The sequence below is a fragment of the Globicephala melas genome, chromosome 19 (genome assembly GCF_963455315.2).
Source record: "Globicephala melas chromosome 19, mGloMel1.2, whole genome shotgun sequence".
Classification (NCBI taxonomy): domain Eukaryota; kingdom Metazoa; phylum Chordata; class Mammalia; order Artiodactyla; family Delphinidae; genus Globicephala; species Globicephala melas.
Genome location: NC_083332.1, coordinates 9,605,023 through 9,618,823, shown reverse-complemented (window position 1 = coordinate 9,618,823; position 13,801 = coordinate 9,605,023). Strand labels below are relative to the sequence as shown.

The window sequence follows — 13,801 nt, the reverse complement described above, 5'->3', positions numbered from 1 at the left end:
TGACGTCTGAGTGATTCGCCACCTGCCTGTTATGACCAGCATCTCTAGTCATGCCCCATGGGGGGGATGAGGATGGGAGGAAGTGACAGGCCACAGGGGGTGGGGGTGACAGGGATGCAGTCATTTAGAGACCAGGGACTCAGCAGCTGAGAGATGTGTTCTGCCCCCTGCACTAGGGAAAGTTGGGTGAGAGGATCCACGTTTTGGTGTTCTGTTTAGTGAAGAAGGTCTAGTTTCAACAACGTTTGGCTGGGATGGAGTAGGTCTGGGCTCAGAATCAGGGGTCAGCCCAGAGGCTGCTGAGATCAGGGACATCTGTTTTGTTTGCTGCTGGGTCCCCATCACCTAGGACATAACTGGCACACAGTAGGGGCTCAATACATCTTTGTTGAATGACTGAATCAAATGAAAGGGGTCAGCACTCTCTGGGACTCAGTTTACCTTTTTGCCTAACAGCCCTGGCCATCAGGCCACCTCAGCCAATGGCGTTGCTAGGGATACCCCTCCCCACCTAGGGTCTCAGATCTCAGTCCTCGCTCCCGAGTGGGGTGGGGGTGAGCAAAAAAAGGAGTTAGTGCCTCTGATGGACTCCGCCCAAGTGTGATGTCACAAGCCGCTCTGGGATCCCGACCCGTGTCGCTCCCTTGGGATGGGGCGTGGAGAGGAACCCGGGAGTCCTAACTTCCGCCGCTCCCCGGGGCCTGGCACTGTTACATAACCCCCGACGTCGCGTCCCCAGGGATGTCGCCGGACGTCCTGGCCAGGCTGGGGACAATGGGCGGGGAGAGGCCCTCCCGCCAGGAGCCTGGAAGTGGCAAGGGCACCCTCTCCTCTGATTCACCCTTGTTTCCGGCCCGTTTAAGCCTCCTCCTTCTCCTCAAGAATCCCTATCTCCCCCAAACTCTCTACCCTCACATCTTGTCCTCCCTAAATTTCACCTCTTTCCCCGAGCCTGGAAATATGTCCTCTACCCAAACTCCCTGCCCTCACACCAGTCCCCTGTGATTTCTGAATCCCCTAAACGTCCAGTTTCCCACGCCCTCCTTCACTCACCCATCCGCGGGCCCCTCTCCCGGGTCCCTCAAACTAGCCCCCACTTCCTATCCCGCCCCCGCCTTCCCAATCTCCTCCCTTGGCTCCCCCAAACTTCCCCCATCATCTGTCTCCCCCAAACCCCTTCCCACCTCCCTCAAACTGACCCCGAATACTCTTTCTCGTCCCTAATGCCAGCCCTCTCTTGTTTCCCCGAAACTGCCCCAGTATCTCTACTTCATTCCCGCCAAATCGGGTCCCCCATACCCTCCCGGCTCCAGACAGCCGCCGGGTCCCCCGGCCCCAGGCCCCCGGTCGCCCGCGCCCTTCGCCGGCCCGCTCCCAGGCCCGGCTCCGGTTCCCAGGCCGCCCTCCCGCGGTGGCCTAGAGACCCAGTTTGCAGCGGCAAAACATTGGTCTCCGGGCAACAGGCCCCGCCCGCCCCAGGGCGGCCCGCTGCGAGCCCAGCCGCGCCGAGGCCGAGACTGCGCGCGGAGGCGGGGCGGGCTCTCAGGGCAGGGGCCTTCGCCTCCGGAGGCCCGCAGGGCGCAGAAACCCGGGGAGACGGCAACGCGGAAGTAGAGATTCAGGGCCCCGGAGCCAGAAAACCTCGAGAAATTCGTGGAGGCTGAAGCCACAGGGAGCTGTCTGGGGCGCAGTGATAAAGAGACCGCGCGACAAAGCAAACAAGGACCGGGCCCCGAAATAAACTCGGGGATGGCGAGACTAAACACAGACACCCCACGGGTCCGCAGGGACGCCCCTGAAGGCAGGATAATCTGCCTCAGATCGTCTGGGCCATTGCGCTTCTGTCTCAGGGGCCTCCCTCTCTGACCCTCAGTTTCCGTATTTGTAAAATGGGTAGCGCCCAGCACAGAGGGCTGTCGTGACAATAGGGCTGTCGTAAGGATTCAGTGAATTGACCGACCTGGAGCTCGTGGCACACTCCTGGCACATCCCATCCGTCATTCATTCGTTCAACAGATATTTATCGAGCACCCATTATGTGCCCTGCACTGTGGTAAGTGCTGGGATTTCAACAGAGAGCAAAACAAAGATCCCTGTCTTCGTGGGAGCTTCCACTTCGGGAGTGGGGAAGGAGGTGATGGACGATATAGAAGCACAAATTAGCACATTATGTAACACGCTGGAAAGTGGTCATTGCTGGGGAGGTGGAGAGGGAGGGAGGGTTGGGGCAGCCGTTTTAAATAGGGTGGTCAGAGAAGGCCGACCTGAGAAAGGTGATGCTTGAGCAAAGCCTGGAAGTTGGTGAGAGAGGAGCCTGCAGATATCCCGGCCAAGAACATGCCCGTCAGAGGGAGAAGCGGGTGCAAAGGCCTTAAGGTGGGAACATGCCTGGTGTGTTGGATTCACAGCCGGAGGCCCATGTGGTTGGAGCAGAGAAAGCAAGGAGAGAGGGAGTGGCAGAGACACGGGGCCTGTGGGCCATGGTGAGCGCTTTGGTTTTTATTCTGAGTGAGTTAGGAGCCATGGGAAGGTTTTGAGCAAAAGAGGGACATGGACTGATTTTGATTTAAATAGCATCCCTCTGGCTGTATGTGGGGAATAGACTTTGGGAGGCCAGAGTGGAGGCAGGGAGACCAGTGAGGATCCCCAGGCAATCGTCCAGGCAAGAGGTGATGGTGACTTGGAAGGTGCAGCAGGGATCAGATTCTGGAGGTGTTTGAACATAGAGCTGTAGAATTTGCTGACAGGCACATTCATGGCAAGCCCTCAGTAGATGGCATTAGTTACCATGATGTTAGGGGGTGCTCACAAAATCTTCATAGAAGTCCTTATCATCCCCATTTTACAGATGCAGAAACTGAGGCCCCAGGAGGTCACTCAACTTGCCCAAGGACTCAGCTCAGTCTGGCTCCAAAGATGGTACCCCTCTATTAGGTTGGCTATTCCCAAATCCAAAACACCCTCAGAGTCTGGAACTATACCTAAACTTATCCATGTGGGCCCCAGGACCCCTGGAGCTATATCCTCATCAACCACACCCAGTGGGCGTAGAAAGTGGTGGCCTGATGGAGAATGCTGCCTGACTGGTGTTCTGGTTGTCAGGTAGTCACCCATGCTGGCCCGGAACACTTGCTTAAAGGCAGGCATGTACATGTAGAGAGGGTACACCCAGAATCTCCCAGCCCAGCATCCGCTTCCCGCACTCAGTCCCAGCACTGGACCCAGGCACACCCCAGTGCTGCCTGCAGTGACCTGTTTAATACAGTCACACACTCACAGGCAGATAGGTACGTGGCCCTCCCCCGTGGAGGTACCTTTTCAGGTGATGTGCAGCAAACGCAATTTCTGGCTTTATCTCTTTGTGTTTCCATATCTCTCGGTCTCTTTCTCTCTCTCTCTCTCTCTCTTTCTGTCTTGCTATCTTTGTCTCTCTCTGTCCCCACCCTGACCCCCAGATCTGTCTCTCTGACTCCTCACACTCAGGACCCTCTACCTGCAGGGGAAATCACTCTTCTCCCTAGCCACGTGTCTCCGCAGAACCTCACCTATTATGTGACTTCAGAACCTGGCATCAGCCAACAAGGACCTACTGTATAGCAGAGAAAACTATACTCAATATTTTGTGATAATCTATAAGAGAAAAGAATCTGAAAAATATATATATATATAAACTGAATCACTTTGCTGTACACCTGAAACTAACACAACCTTGTAAATCAACTATACTTCAATTAAAAAAAACATTTAAAAAAAACTGGCATTGGGACACATGTGTGGAGGCCTCAGGTCAGCTACTCAGAATTACTCAGGCAGGATCTCACACGTCATAATCCCTGCCACTTCTTTCTCTGAGATTCCGACCCACAGCTTTTGGGTGTGGGACTGGGGCAATCCACTTTTATCAAGCTCCCCAGGTGATGGGGACTTGCACTAGCTACTCCATCTAATTTTGCACAAAGGGAAGAGCAGAGGTCCAGAGAGCAGAGGAACCATCCCAGCACCCCACAGCACTCAGCTGTGAGGGGCTTGGAGCTGTCCAGAATCGATGGGAACAAGTTTGGGAGTTAAATTAAATAATAAAAGAGAATCACAAAGACACAGAGGCAGACCCAGAAGACTCAGAGAAAGGGGAGTGGGAGGGGGGCAGAAATCCAGAAAGGGACTCAGGGGAACAGAGACACAGAGTGACAGAAATGCACAGAGATGGTGCAACAGAGACAGAGAGACAGGGGTCAGAAAGATGCAGAGAGAAATTGGAGGCATATTAAGATACAGAGACTGAGACAGACAGTCATTTCGGGGGATAGAGAGACCCCAAGAGGGGCACGTTTTCAACAGTATGCATGTGGCCCACATTTTATAGGCTCTACTTCCTAGAAGCCACCAGTGCCGTAGTTTGACAATTGCAGGCTTACCAAGCCAGGTTCCCTCCCTAGGCCCTACATGTAGGATGCACGTTAAACACGTTTATATAACCTGCCCTCTGTGCAGAATCTAGGAGCTTTACATAACATAGCCCCATGAGTCATGCTGCAGACGTGGGGCAGTGACCTGACACGCCCAATGAGAGGGGACCCCTCACCCAGGACTGTTACCTGGAAGTGACTCTGTGAGAAGTGAGAGATCATAGGTTGCACTGAGGAGGAAGTAGAGGGTCAGAGAGGGCAAGGCACTTGCTCTGGGGTCACACAGCCAGGGTCCAGTAGGACAAGAATTCCAACCTCATCTGCCTGATTCCATTGCCTTTGCACGCCAAGACACCAAGAAAGGCAATGACTGCCAATGCCCTGTGATGTGCTCCTTTACAGACTGGAGGAAATAATAAAAATATCAGTGATAATATGACAGCCCCCGTGTATTAAGCACGCTGTGCTGCAATAAGTACTTTACAAACACCATATCATTTATTCCAAATCCCAGTGAAGAAGGGACAGAACCCAGTTGTTAAATAACATAATTATACTTGTTATGTACGGAGCACTTACTATGCACTAAGTGCTTAACAGGATTTCATACACTCACAATTCTGGAGGCGGGTGATGTTTTCACTCCCAATTCAGGAAGGAAAGAGGCTCAGAAAAAGGAAGTTACAGGTCAAGGTCACAGAGTGGGTATTTGAACCCAGGTCTCTCTCTCCGTTTATTTCTGCCACCTACTGCCCCGTGGACGTGCGTGCCCACAAGTGCGCCTATGCACATGTGCAATCAACCTAACATCTTACACTAACATCTCAAAAACTTTAGTCCAAATATCAACAGCTCCTGCCTCGTATTCTTCCTCTACTCCAAGAGGGCATAACCCGGTCTCCAATCCCCTAAACCTCCCCGACACCTGGGGAGCAACCCTCCCCTCTCCCAGCAGCGCCTCAGTCCCGCGACGCGGTCCGAGCTGGAGCCAGTAAAGTGTTCCTGGCCCTTTAAGAGAAGGAACAGTCGGCCGGCGTTGCCCGGCAGCGCCACGGCGGTTGCCAGGCAACGTCAACAAACGACACGGCCACTGTCTCCGCACACCCCCCTCCCCCCGCCCGCGCAGACGCGGTGACGCGACGGGCTGTGGAACGCCGTCGCTTAGCAACGTGAAGGCTGTTTGTCCCGGGCCTGGCCGCGCGGCCGCACAGGGCGCAACCAGGACCAGCCAGGGCGGACAGACTGGCCGGCCGGGAGCCTGGTGGTGGGGGGTGGGGGGGCGCTGCGGTGATGGGAGCGGGGGAGAACCAGGTCCCCAAATTGCCGGTTTCCCTTTAGACAGCCGCCGTCTGCTTGTCACCCGCTCCTCCTGTCTGACCTGGGACCGCCTCCGCTGGGTATCTGTCCGTCTGCGGCCCCTCGTCCCAGGCATGTCTGTCTGTCCAGCATCTCCTGCGCCGTGGCTGTCTCATATTCCCCCAAACAATAACAACTGAAATAGATCCAAGCACTCTTCTCTGGCCTGCTGCTTTTGCCTCCGACTCCTGGGTTTCTGGGTGCACTGTTCCGTTTGGGGTCCCAACAAGTGGAGACAGGCACAGTGAACAACCTGTGCGCGCCCATACATACTCAGAGCCACAGCGCGAGAGCTCCCTCCCGTTCCTTTCCCCGCTCCCCTCGCGTTTTCTTTTCTTGCGTGTCTTTCTGGAGGCTCTTTCATCAGACAAGCAGCCCGAGGTCCTTCCATCCTGTGTCCAGGAAGCTGTCCACAGCTGGAAGGCTTTAATAGCTCATCCCCAACACACACCCCCGACACCCCCCATTCAGTAGCTTCATGTGACCAGGGCTGGGGCGAATGTCCAAGGAGAGAGAAGAAATTGGGTGTGTGACTGTGAATGGCTGTGACTGTTGGTGAGTGATTCTGTCGGTGACAATGTGTCTACCTGGGATTTCCTGTGTGAGAGCATGCTCAGGAAGGCTTCCTTCGTGTGTGAGAGCAACTGCTGGACTGAGTGAGTGGTTTCCCCAGTTTGCATTTGTGTATCTGGATGTATGGGTATTTGAGCCCTGCTGACTTATGTTCATGTATGTGTTCACGTGTGTGTACTTGTGAGAGTCTTTTTGTGTGGTCATACATGAAACAATGTGTGTGTAGGTACCTATGGATGTGTACGGTTTTGCCTCTAGCTTGCATTTCTGGCTGTGTGTGTAGTTCTGGATCTCAGTGTACGGTCATCTGTGTGTAACTATGCAGGTAACTGTTTGTCAGCCAGTTGTCTCTCACAGTTCTTTCCACAGTGTTTATCACAATTTTTCATTATATATTTGTTTGTTTACTGTCTCCCCAACTGGGCTGCGTGCCCCACGAGGGCAGGGCCCAGGGCTGTTGTGGTCACCACTGGATCCCCAGCACTGCCCTGCACACAGTAGGTGCTCAGTAATTATTTGTTGAGCAAATGAATCAGTGACTCACGTGTGTCCATGTCAAGTGCACACATTTGTGTAACTGTGTGAATGGTTCTGTGCTTCTGGGTGGCAGTCTCCTGTGTGTGCCTTCCGGCTTTGTAGCTGCATCTGGCTGTGTAGCTCTAATTTTCAGCACCCACCACACTGTGAAATATAGCAGAGCTTCAGTCAAGATTTGTGGACTTGAACTGTATTAGCATTAGGACCTCTGTGTACCTCAGGTTTCTCATCTGTAAAATGGGAATAATTGTACTCACTCATGGGACTGCTGTGGGGAGTAAATGAGTTCATGTAGAGAACATTTGGAAAGTGCTCGGCACAGAATAAATGTTTACAAAATACCACACTTGACTGTCAGCAGTATTACTACTTCCTCTCTGTGTGCCCCTGCATGCATGTGTCCAGAATCCGAGCTACAGACTCAGGCGTGGTTCTGAGCTAGTGGGTACCAAAATACCTCTGTGTGTCAGTTTCCTTCCTACAAAATGGCAACAGGCCCCCTCCAGGGGTGGCTGTGACCAAATGAAGCTGTGTCTCTAAGTCTTGACCCTGGTGTAAGGACCTAGGGAGCGCTCAGTGTCTGCAAGGCCAATCATGATCATCACTGTGAAGCTCAGGTTCTGGGGAAGGCAGTGGAGGGGCAGAGTTTGGGGATGGGGAAAGTAGAGGTTCAAATCATTCAATGGGACTGGGAATGAGTAAAGTCCATGAGGGAAGAAAAGGCTGCAGCAGGCTGGCTGAAGGTCAGAATCCTGAAAGGACTTCCCTCAAGGGATGGTTTGGGGGCTAAGGATTAAAAGTAACTGGAACTGTTTGGAGAGCTGCCTGGAGGAACAGAAACCAGCCTGAGTCTTGCAGGCTGGTGGAATTTCGGGAGGGGGTAACGATAGCAATAATAATGTTGTACAGTGTTCAGGCTCTGATGGGCCTTTGTGAGGAATTTCTGTCTTGTTCTCAGCTCTGTCTCTGTTGCCTAGAGAGCCTGACACAGGGGAGGTGCTGAGAACATGTGTTTGAATGGCTGATTGAATGAATAAATGAATGAATGAATTTCATCCTACAATAACCTGTGAGTTCTGGTCTCCAGGGGAGGTCCTGGTGGGCTGCCACCAGGTGGGCCCCTAGTCTCTGAGATCTGCCTGGTGCCTGTCCCCAAGCCCGCTGTTCCCACAGCTCACGGGTGTGGAGGGTGTGGAGGGCGTGGAGGAGGCCGGGAAGGGAGGGTCAGGCTGCTGGCTGCCGGCCCTGGAGAGCTGCCCAGAGTGTCTGCAGGAGGGAGAGGGTAGCTCAGGCGCCTGAGTCACCTCGGAGAAACCCCGGCCGCATACCTGGCCGCTGACATCACCGGCCAGGGCACCCCCCAGTGGCCCAGACAAGCCGACTGAATCACAGGTGGAATTCAGCCACCCGGGGCGGCGCGGGCACGTGGCCCGCTGTGAACCCCCCCATGACACCCCCCCCCCGTGTCCGTCTGGCTGCGGGGGCCGGGCAGGCCGCATTCGGGTCAGTGAGGGGGCGTGGGGCCTGAGTCAGGGACGGGGCAGCTCCAGCCTGAGACCACCCAGTCCAGCCGCAGGCGTCCTCAAGGTGCAGGAAGGGGAGGCGGGGGAGAGCCGGTGGGGAGGCCCCTGGGCCGTGAAGAGGAAGCCCGCTCGGGTATGACTGGGAGGCTGTGGGTTATGGCCAACAGCTGGTTGACCTGCTGGGGGTGGGATGGGGTCTGGGTGTTTGCGCAGAGAACAATGGAATCACCATACGTGCGCTCACGCATGCAAACACCCCAGAGCGGGGAGGCCCTGCCTCCGTCCACCCACAACTGTGAAGCCTCACCACCTGGGTTGTAACCTGCTCTCACTCCGCAGAAATCCACAGGTCAGGCAAGTTCCCTAAGGGCTCCTGGCCTCAGTTTACTCATCTGTTGAGTGGGGATAATAATAATTGCCATTGTAGCTTATACTTACAGGGAATATACTTTCTGCCAGGCACTGTTCTAGGCATTTTTACATACAAACTCATTTACTCCTCAAAATGCTGGGAGGGAGGTGCTATTATTAACCCCGCTTTACAGATGAGGAAATTGAGGTCCAGAGAACTTAAGTTACTTGCCTGCTGTCACACAGCTAGTGCCCTCCTTATAATGGTATTGGAAGAGTTAAACAAGAAAATACAGTGGATCTGTATGTAGCACCTGGCACCTGGTTAGTTTTCTTAAGTGACTGCCAGCTATATTATTAATTCTACTCATATTATTTTCACTCAGAGTACAGCTGGAAAGGTCTCCAAAACCGTTATCCGCACCACCTTGGTCCAGTCCTTCCTTTTAGCTTCCCACAGTCTCCTGCTTCCTCTTCTTTGGTCTTACATGTCTACAGGAGGGAGAGAGGGACTTTCCGGGACTCCCTCCTTATCTGAATCTTTTCAGGACTTGACAGTAGTCCAAACACCTCCACCAGGAAGTCCTCCTGGTTTGCTCAGGCCTCCCTGAGCACTCCTGCCACCCAATGCCTGGAGTGGTTATAGTCAGTGTTACACCACCACACTGTGAGGGTCTGGGTTGGGGTGGGTAAGAGGTTGGCCCCTACAGTGAGGGGGTCCACAGCGCACCTGGACCAGGGCCTGAGACAAGCCAGCATCCGAGGGTGGCCTCTACTTAGCTGTGTCTGCATGCCCGCACATGTGAAACTGTGCGTGTGTATAATTGTGAGCATACATGGGAAAGAGTGTACACAATAATGGGATCTGAGTGTGTGACGCTGTGTATCTGTGTGCCTTGTCCTGTAGGCATTTATGCAGATCTGAGCAAGACAGATATGTTTCTGTCCAAGGCAGTCTGTCAGAGTTTATGAACGAATAAATGAGTGGATGGTGAAGATTCATTTAATCAACAGATATTTACTGAGCACCTGCTGAGTGCCTGGCACTGTGCTGGGGACTTGGCCGTGACCTGGACAGCCTTGGCCCGGGCCTGAATAATAATACAGACCAGTGAAGAAGACCAGACTGTCCCCAGACAGTAATGAACCCAGAGAGGCAGAGAGGAGAGGGGGGCTCTCAGGGGGAGGGGTACTGACCCAGGGAGGGCTTCCTGGAGGAGGGGATACAGGAGCTGAGAACTGGAGGAAGAGAGTATGAGCTAGAGGGAGGAAAAAGGGGCATGCTCCAGGCAGAGGGAAGAGCACATACAAAGTTCCTGAAGACTAGGGAGAGAGACCACGGCATGTAGAACATGGCAAAGAGGAGGGGGAGGTGAGGATGCAGCGGTCGGCCTAGGCCAGGTCATGCCGGACCTTGTGGGCTGTGGTGAGTGAGGAGTTTGAATGCAGGATGCAGGGGTATTGGGAGGGTCAAGCTAAGAGTTTCCAATCTGGACCACTCTGCTTCCCTGAAACACCACAGACACCCCCTCCAGGAGGCAACCAGGATTGCTCAGTGGGGAGTGGGCCCAGCCAGCCAGTAACACTCACTACTCAATGCTGGACATGGAGAAGCCAGCAGTTACTAACCACCTGGGCTCTACCCTCACGGAGGTCACAGCAGGACACACACCCAAACATGCACACCCCACTCCTCTCGTGCTTCAGAAATTCTCACAGACATTTCTTTTGGAGCCAGAGCCTTGGCATCACCCAGGGGCTGCATGGAAACACAAAAGACTATACCAGATGTGAGTTGTGACCAGATTCCCCAGCTTACTTGATTTCACATGACAGCTGAGAAGCACTGTTCTCAGGTTTAACCTCCCTGTGCCTCGGTTTGCTTCTCTGTACAATGGGGACAATAACTTACTTATGGGGCTGATGTGCTATGAGGATTAACCGAGATAATGCATGTGAGCAGAGCTAAGTGTTTACTTTCCGTATCTTCCTCCTCATTTTTATTATGAAATTTCAGAACTGGAAAGGACTTTCAGAGCCCATGGTCATCCAACCTTCTTGCTTTATGGATGGGGAAACTGAGGAACAGAGTAGCAAGGGTTTTGCCAAAAGAAGAATGGAAGAATGTGCTGAGGGCTCCCTTTGGCAGAGTTGGGTCCCCGGGGCTATTTACAGGATGCTCTGAGCAAACAGAGCTGGCACTGCCACCCCACCCCCAACAGGGGCAGAAGGCTGAGGGCTCTGCCTGCTCCCACACACACAGATCCAAGCCCTCGGGAGCCAGAGCAGGGGTCCTGCCCTCTCCCCTACACTCAAGTCCTCCTCCTCCTGGAAGTTCCCTGGGATTCAGCCTCATGGCAAAAGACTTGCCTTGCCTATGCCATGCTCTGGGGGCAAGGTGTTCACGTCCATGTGTATGTTTGAGTAAGACTCTGTGTGTGTGTGAGAGTGTGAGTGTGTGTGTGTGTGTGTGTGTGTGTGTGTGTCTCCAGGGCCAATTTTTACCTTGGGCCCTAGGGCCCATGACAATTTTAGAGGCCCATGAAAGTGTTTAATTTCTTTTAAAATCAAGGAAGAACTAAACTTCTAGGTCAAATGAAATGTTTTAATATTTAATATTTGTCTTTATACCAATGTAGTCATGATAAATAATTTTAAAGATGTCTTTATGGAGAAAGAGGCCCACAAAGGCAAAAGTGCCTGGACCCATGAAAGCTATAATGGGATCTTGTGTGTCTCTGCTTCTGGTCACGTCTCTATGAGGGTCTGCAAAGGTCTGCATAGCTTTGTTTCAAAAACAAAATAAGGCCTTCCCTGGTGGCGCAGTGGTTAAGAATCCGCCTGCCAATGCAGGGGACACAGGTTTGAGCCCTCTTCCCAGAAGATCCCACATGCGGCAGAGCAACAAAGCCCTTAAGCCACAACTACTGAAGCCGGCATGCTTAGAGCCCGTGCTCTGCAACAAGAGAAGCCACCACAATGAGAAGCCTGCGCAATGCAAGGAAGAGTAGCGCCCACTCGCCGCAACTAGAGAAAGCCCGCGCGCAGCAACGAAGACTCAATGCAACCAAAAACAAAATAAATAACTTTTTTTTTAATTAAAAAACAAAACAAAACAAGTGCCTACAATGTGCCAGGCATGTTCCCGAAGCTTTACTGATATTCATTTCACATAATCCCCTTACCAGCCCCATGAGCTGGGCACTATTCCTGCCCTCCTTTCCCCAGCGAGGAAACTGAGGCTCCAGACATCACTAGCTCAAGTTCACCCAACTACTAAGTGGTGGGGCCAGAATGTAAGCCCAGGCCACCTAGATTCTGGGTCTGCCTGTCGGGGGTTGAATGTCCAATGTCTGCATGAGTGTGACCATCTGCGTGTGAATACATCGACATATATAACTCATTTAATAATAATTAAAAGCAAAGGCTCTGAAGCCCCGCAGGCTACATTCTTATCCCAGCTCTGCCACTAATTTGCTGTGTGACTCTAGGCAAGTGACTTCACCTCTCTGGGCCTCCATTTCCTTGCCTGTAACATGATAGTTCCTACCTCATAGGAGTGTTGTGAGAATTAAATAAGTTAATATGAGTGCTCAGAAGAATTACTCTTGTTATTGTGTGTGAGGAACACCACGTGCATCTATAGTGAGGATGTGTGTGTCATGTGTGTTGTAACCATGTGAAGGTGTGTGTTTCTATCTGCAGGTGTGTGTGTGCGTGAAGCTGTTTCTCTGTGTGGCGGTGTGTGTTGCTGCTTGTGGGTGGATGTCTGAATGCCTGTGTGCCCCTGTGAGTATATGTGTGGATGTATGGGCCACCTGGGGCGGGGTGTGAAGGTCTTTGGGCAGCTAGGGTAAGTATTTGTGTGTCTCCTTTATTCCGTGGGAGACGAGATGATGGGCTTGGACAGGACAGGAATGAGGGGTCACTCCCTGTCTGATGCTGGGGCCGAGTCACTGCCTGCTGGTGGTTGCCGGGTCATCTCCTAGTCCCTATCCCTCCTCCCAGACTGGTTGCAGACAGAGGGGGCGTGGGGGAAGAGGTGTTTGAGGCTGGGCTTTTGTCTGGAAACCTCAGTCTCCCTGTATTGTCCCCCTGTCCCCTCAGCCTTCCAGGTCTCCCTACCTCTTCCCCACTATTGGGACAGAGAATCAAGACTCTCCTGGGAATTAGGAACCACCCAACCCCTCCAGCTTGGCTTCATACCTGCTGTGCGACCATGAGCCAGGCCCTCCCCCTCTCTGGGCCTGTGGGATTCAACAATTTTAAAATGCTTCACCCTCTGTGCCCTGGCTGGGCCAGGCTCTGCACTGGGAGGCAAGGGCCAGGAAGTCAGGTTTCTGAAGCAGCTAGTGAGATCCTTACCAGTGGATGCCTAAGAGTTGGAGGCTGTGGTGTCTGAAATACCCTAATTAGACTCTTGAACTACATTTCCTAACTGGGTGGCTAGGTAAGCAGCTTTCCCCTCTGAGCCTGGGTTACAACAGTGTATGCTGTGAGCAGACAGGATAGGTCTGCAAGGCTTATAACTCCCCACCAATGGAACTGTCATTTAAACAATCCCAACACCCAGGTTTTTCAGGGAGTTTCACTGAACCAGGCAGCTCTCAGAAGTCAGGAAGAGAATAGGAATCCTGGGTTTGAATTTCTTGATGGGATGGGATGAGATGGGATCTTGGGCAAGTCACAAACTCTCTATCATTTTCCTCTTTTATAAAATGAAGATTTTTCCTCCCTTAACCTTCCAAAGCTGTTTTAACGATTGTAAATCTTGTATTGAAAGGCTTAGTACAAGAGCCGGTATTTGGTAAGTGCTAAATCCATGGCATTTATTATTATTATTTCATCATCATCATTATTATTACTATTATTATTAATTATGCCCCCCCACACATACATTATTTCTGACTACGGATAGAATTATAAAGTAGAAAGGAGAGGTTAACAACACCATCAGCAGGAGGGACACTTCACCCTGTTTTATTCCCCATCCCCACCAAACCCGCGTACCTCCCAAACGCCGCCGGATCTCTGGGGGCAGCAGGGTCCAAGACA

General features: G+C 52.5%; 1 protein-coding gene across 2 annotated transcripts in view; it reads right to left on the bottom strand.

Moving 5' to 3' along the window:
* ERCC1 (ERCC excision repair 1, endonuclease non-catalytic subunit) overlaps window positions 1-13,801 on the bottom strand; it is a 45,204-nt gene that overhangs the window by 30,338 nt on the left and 1,065 nt on the right. Inside the window, exon 1 of one of the 2 annotated variants that reach the window (XM_060289082.1) lies at window positions 1,961-2,009. The exons of the other annotated variant lie outside the window; for it this stretch is intronic. Coding sequence (XP_060145065.1) covers window positions 1,961-1,994 — 34 coding nt within the window. The 5' untranslated portion in view covers window positions 1,995-2,009. Of the gene's footprint in view, window positions 1-1,960; window positions 2,010-13,801 lie in introns of those variants that run through there. 2 annotated transcript variants of the gene reach the window in all.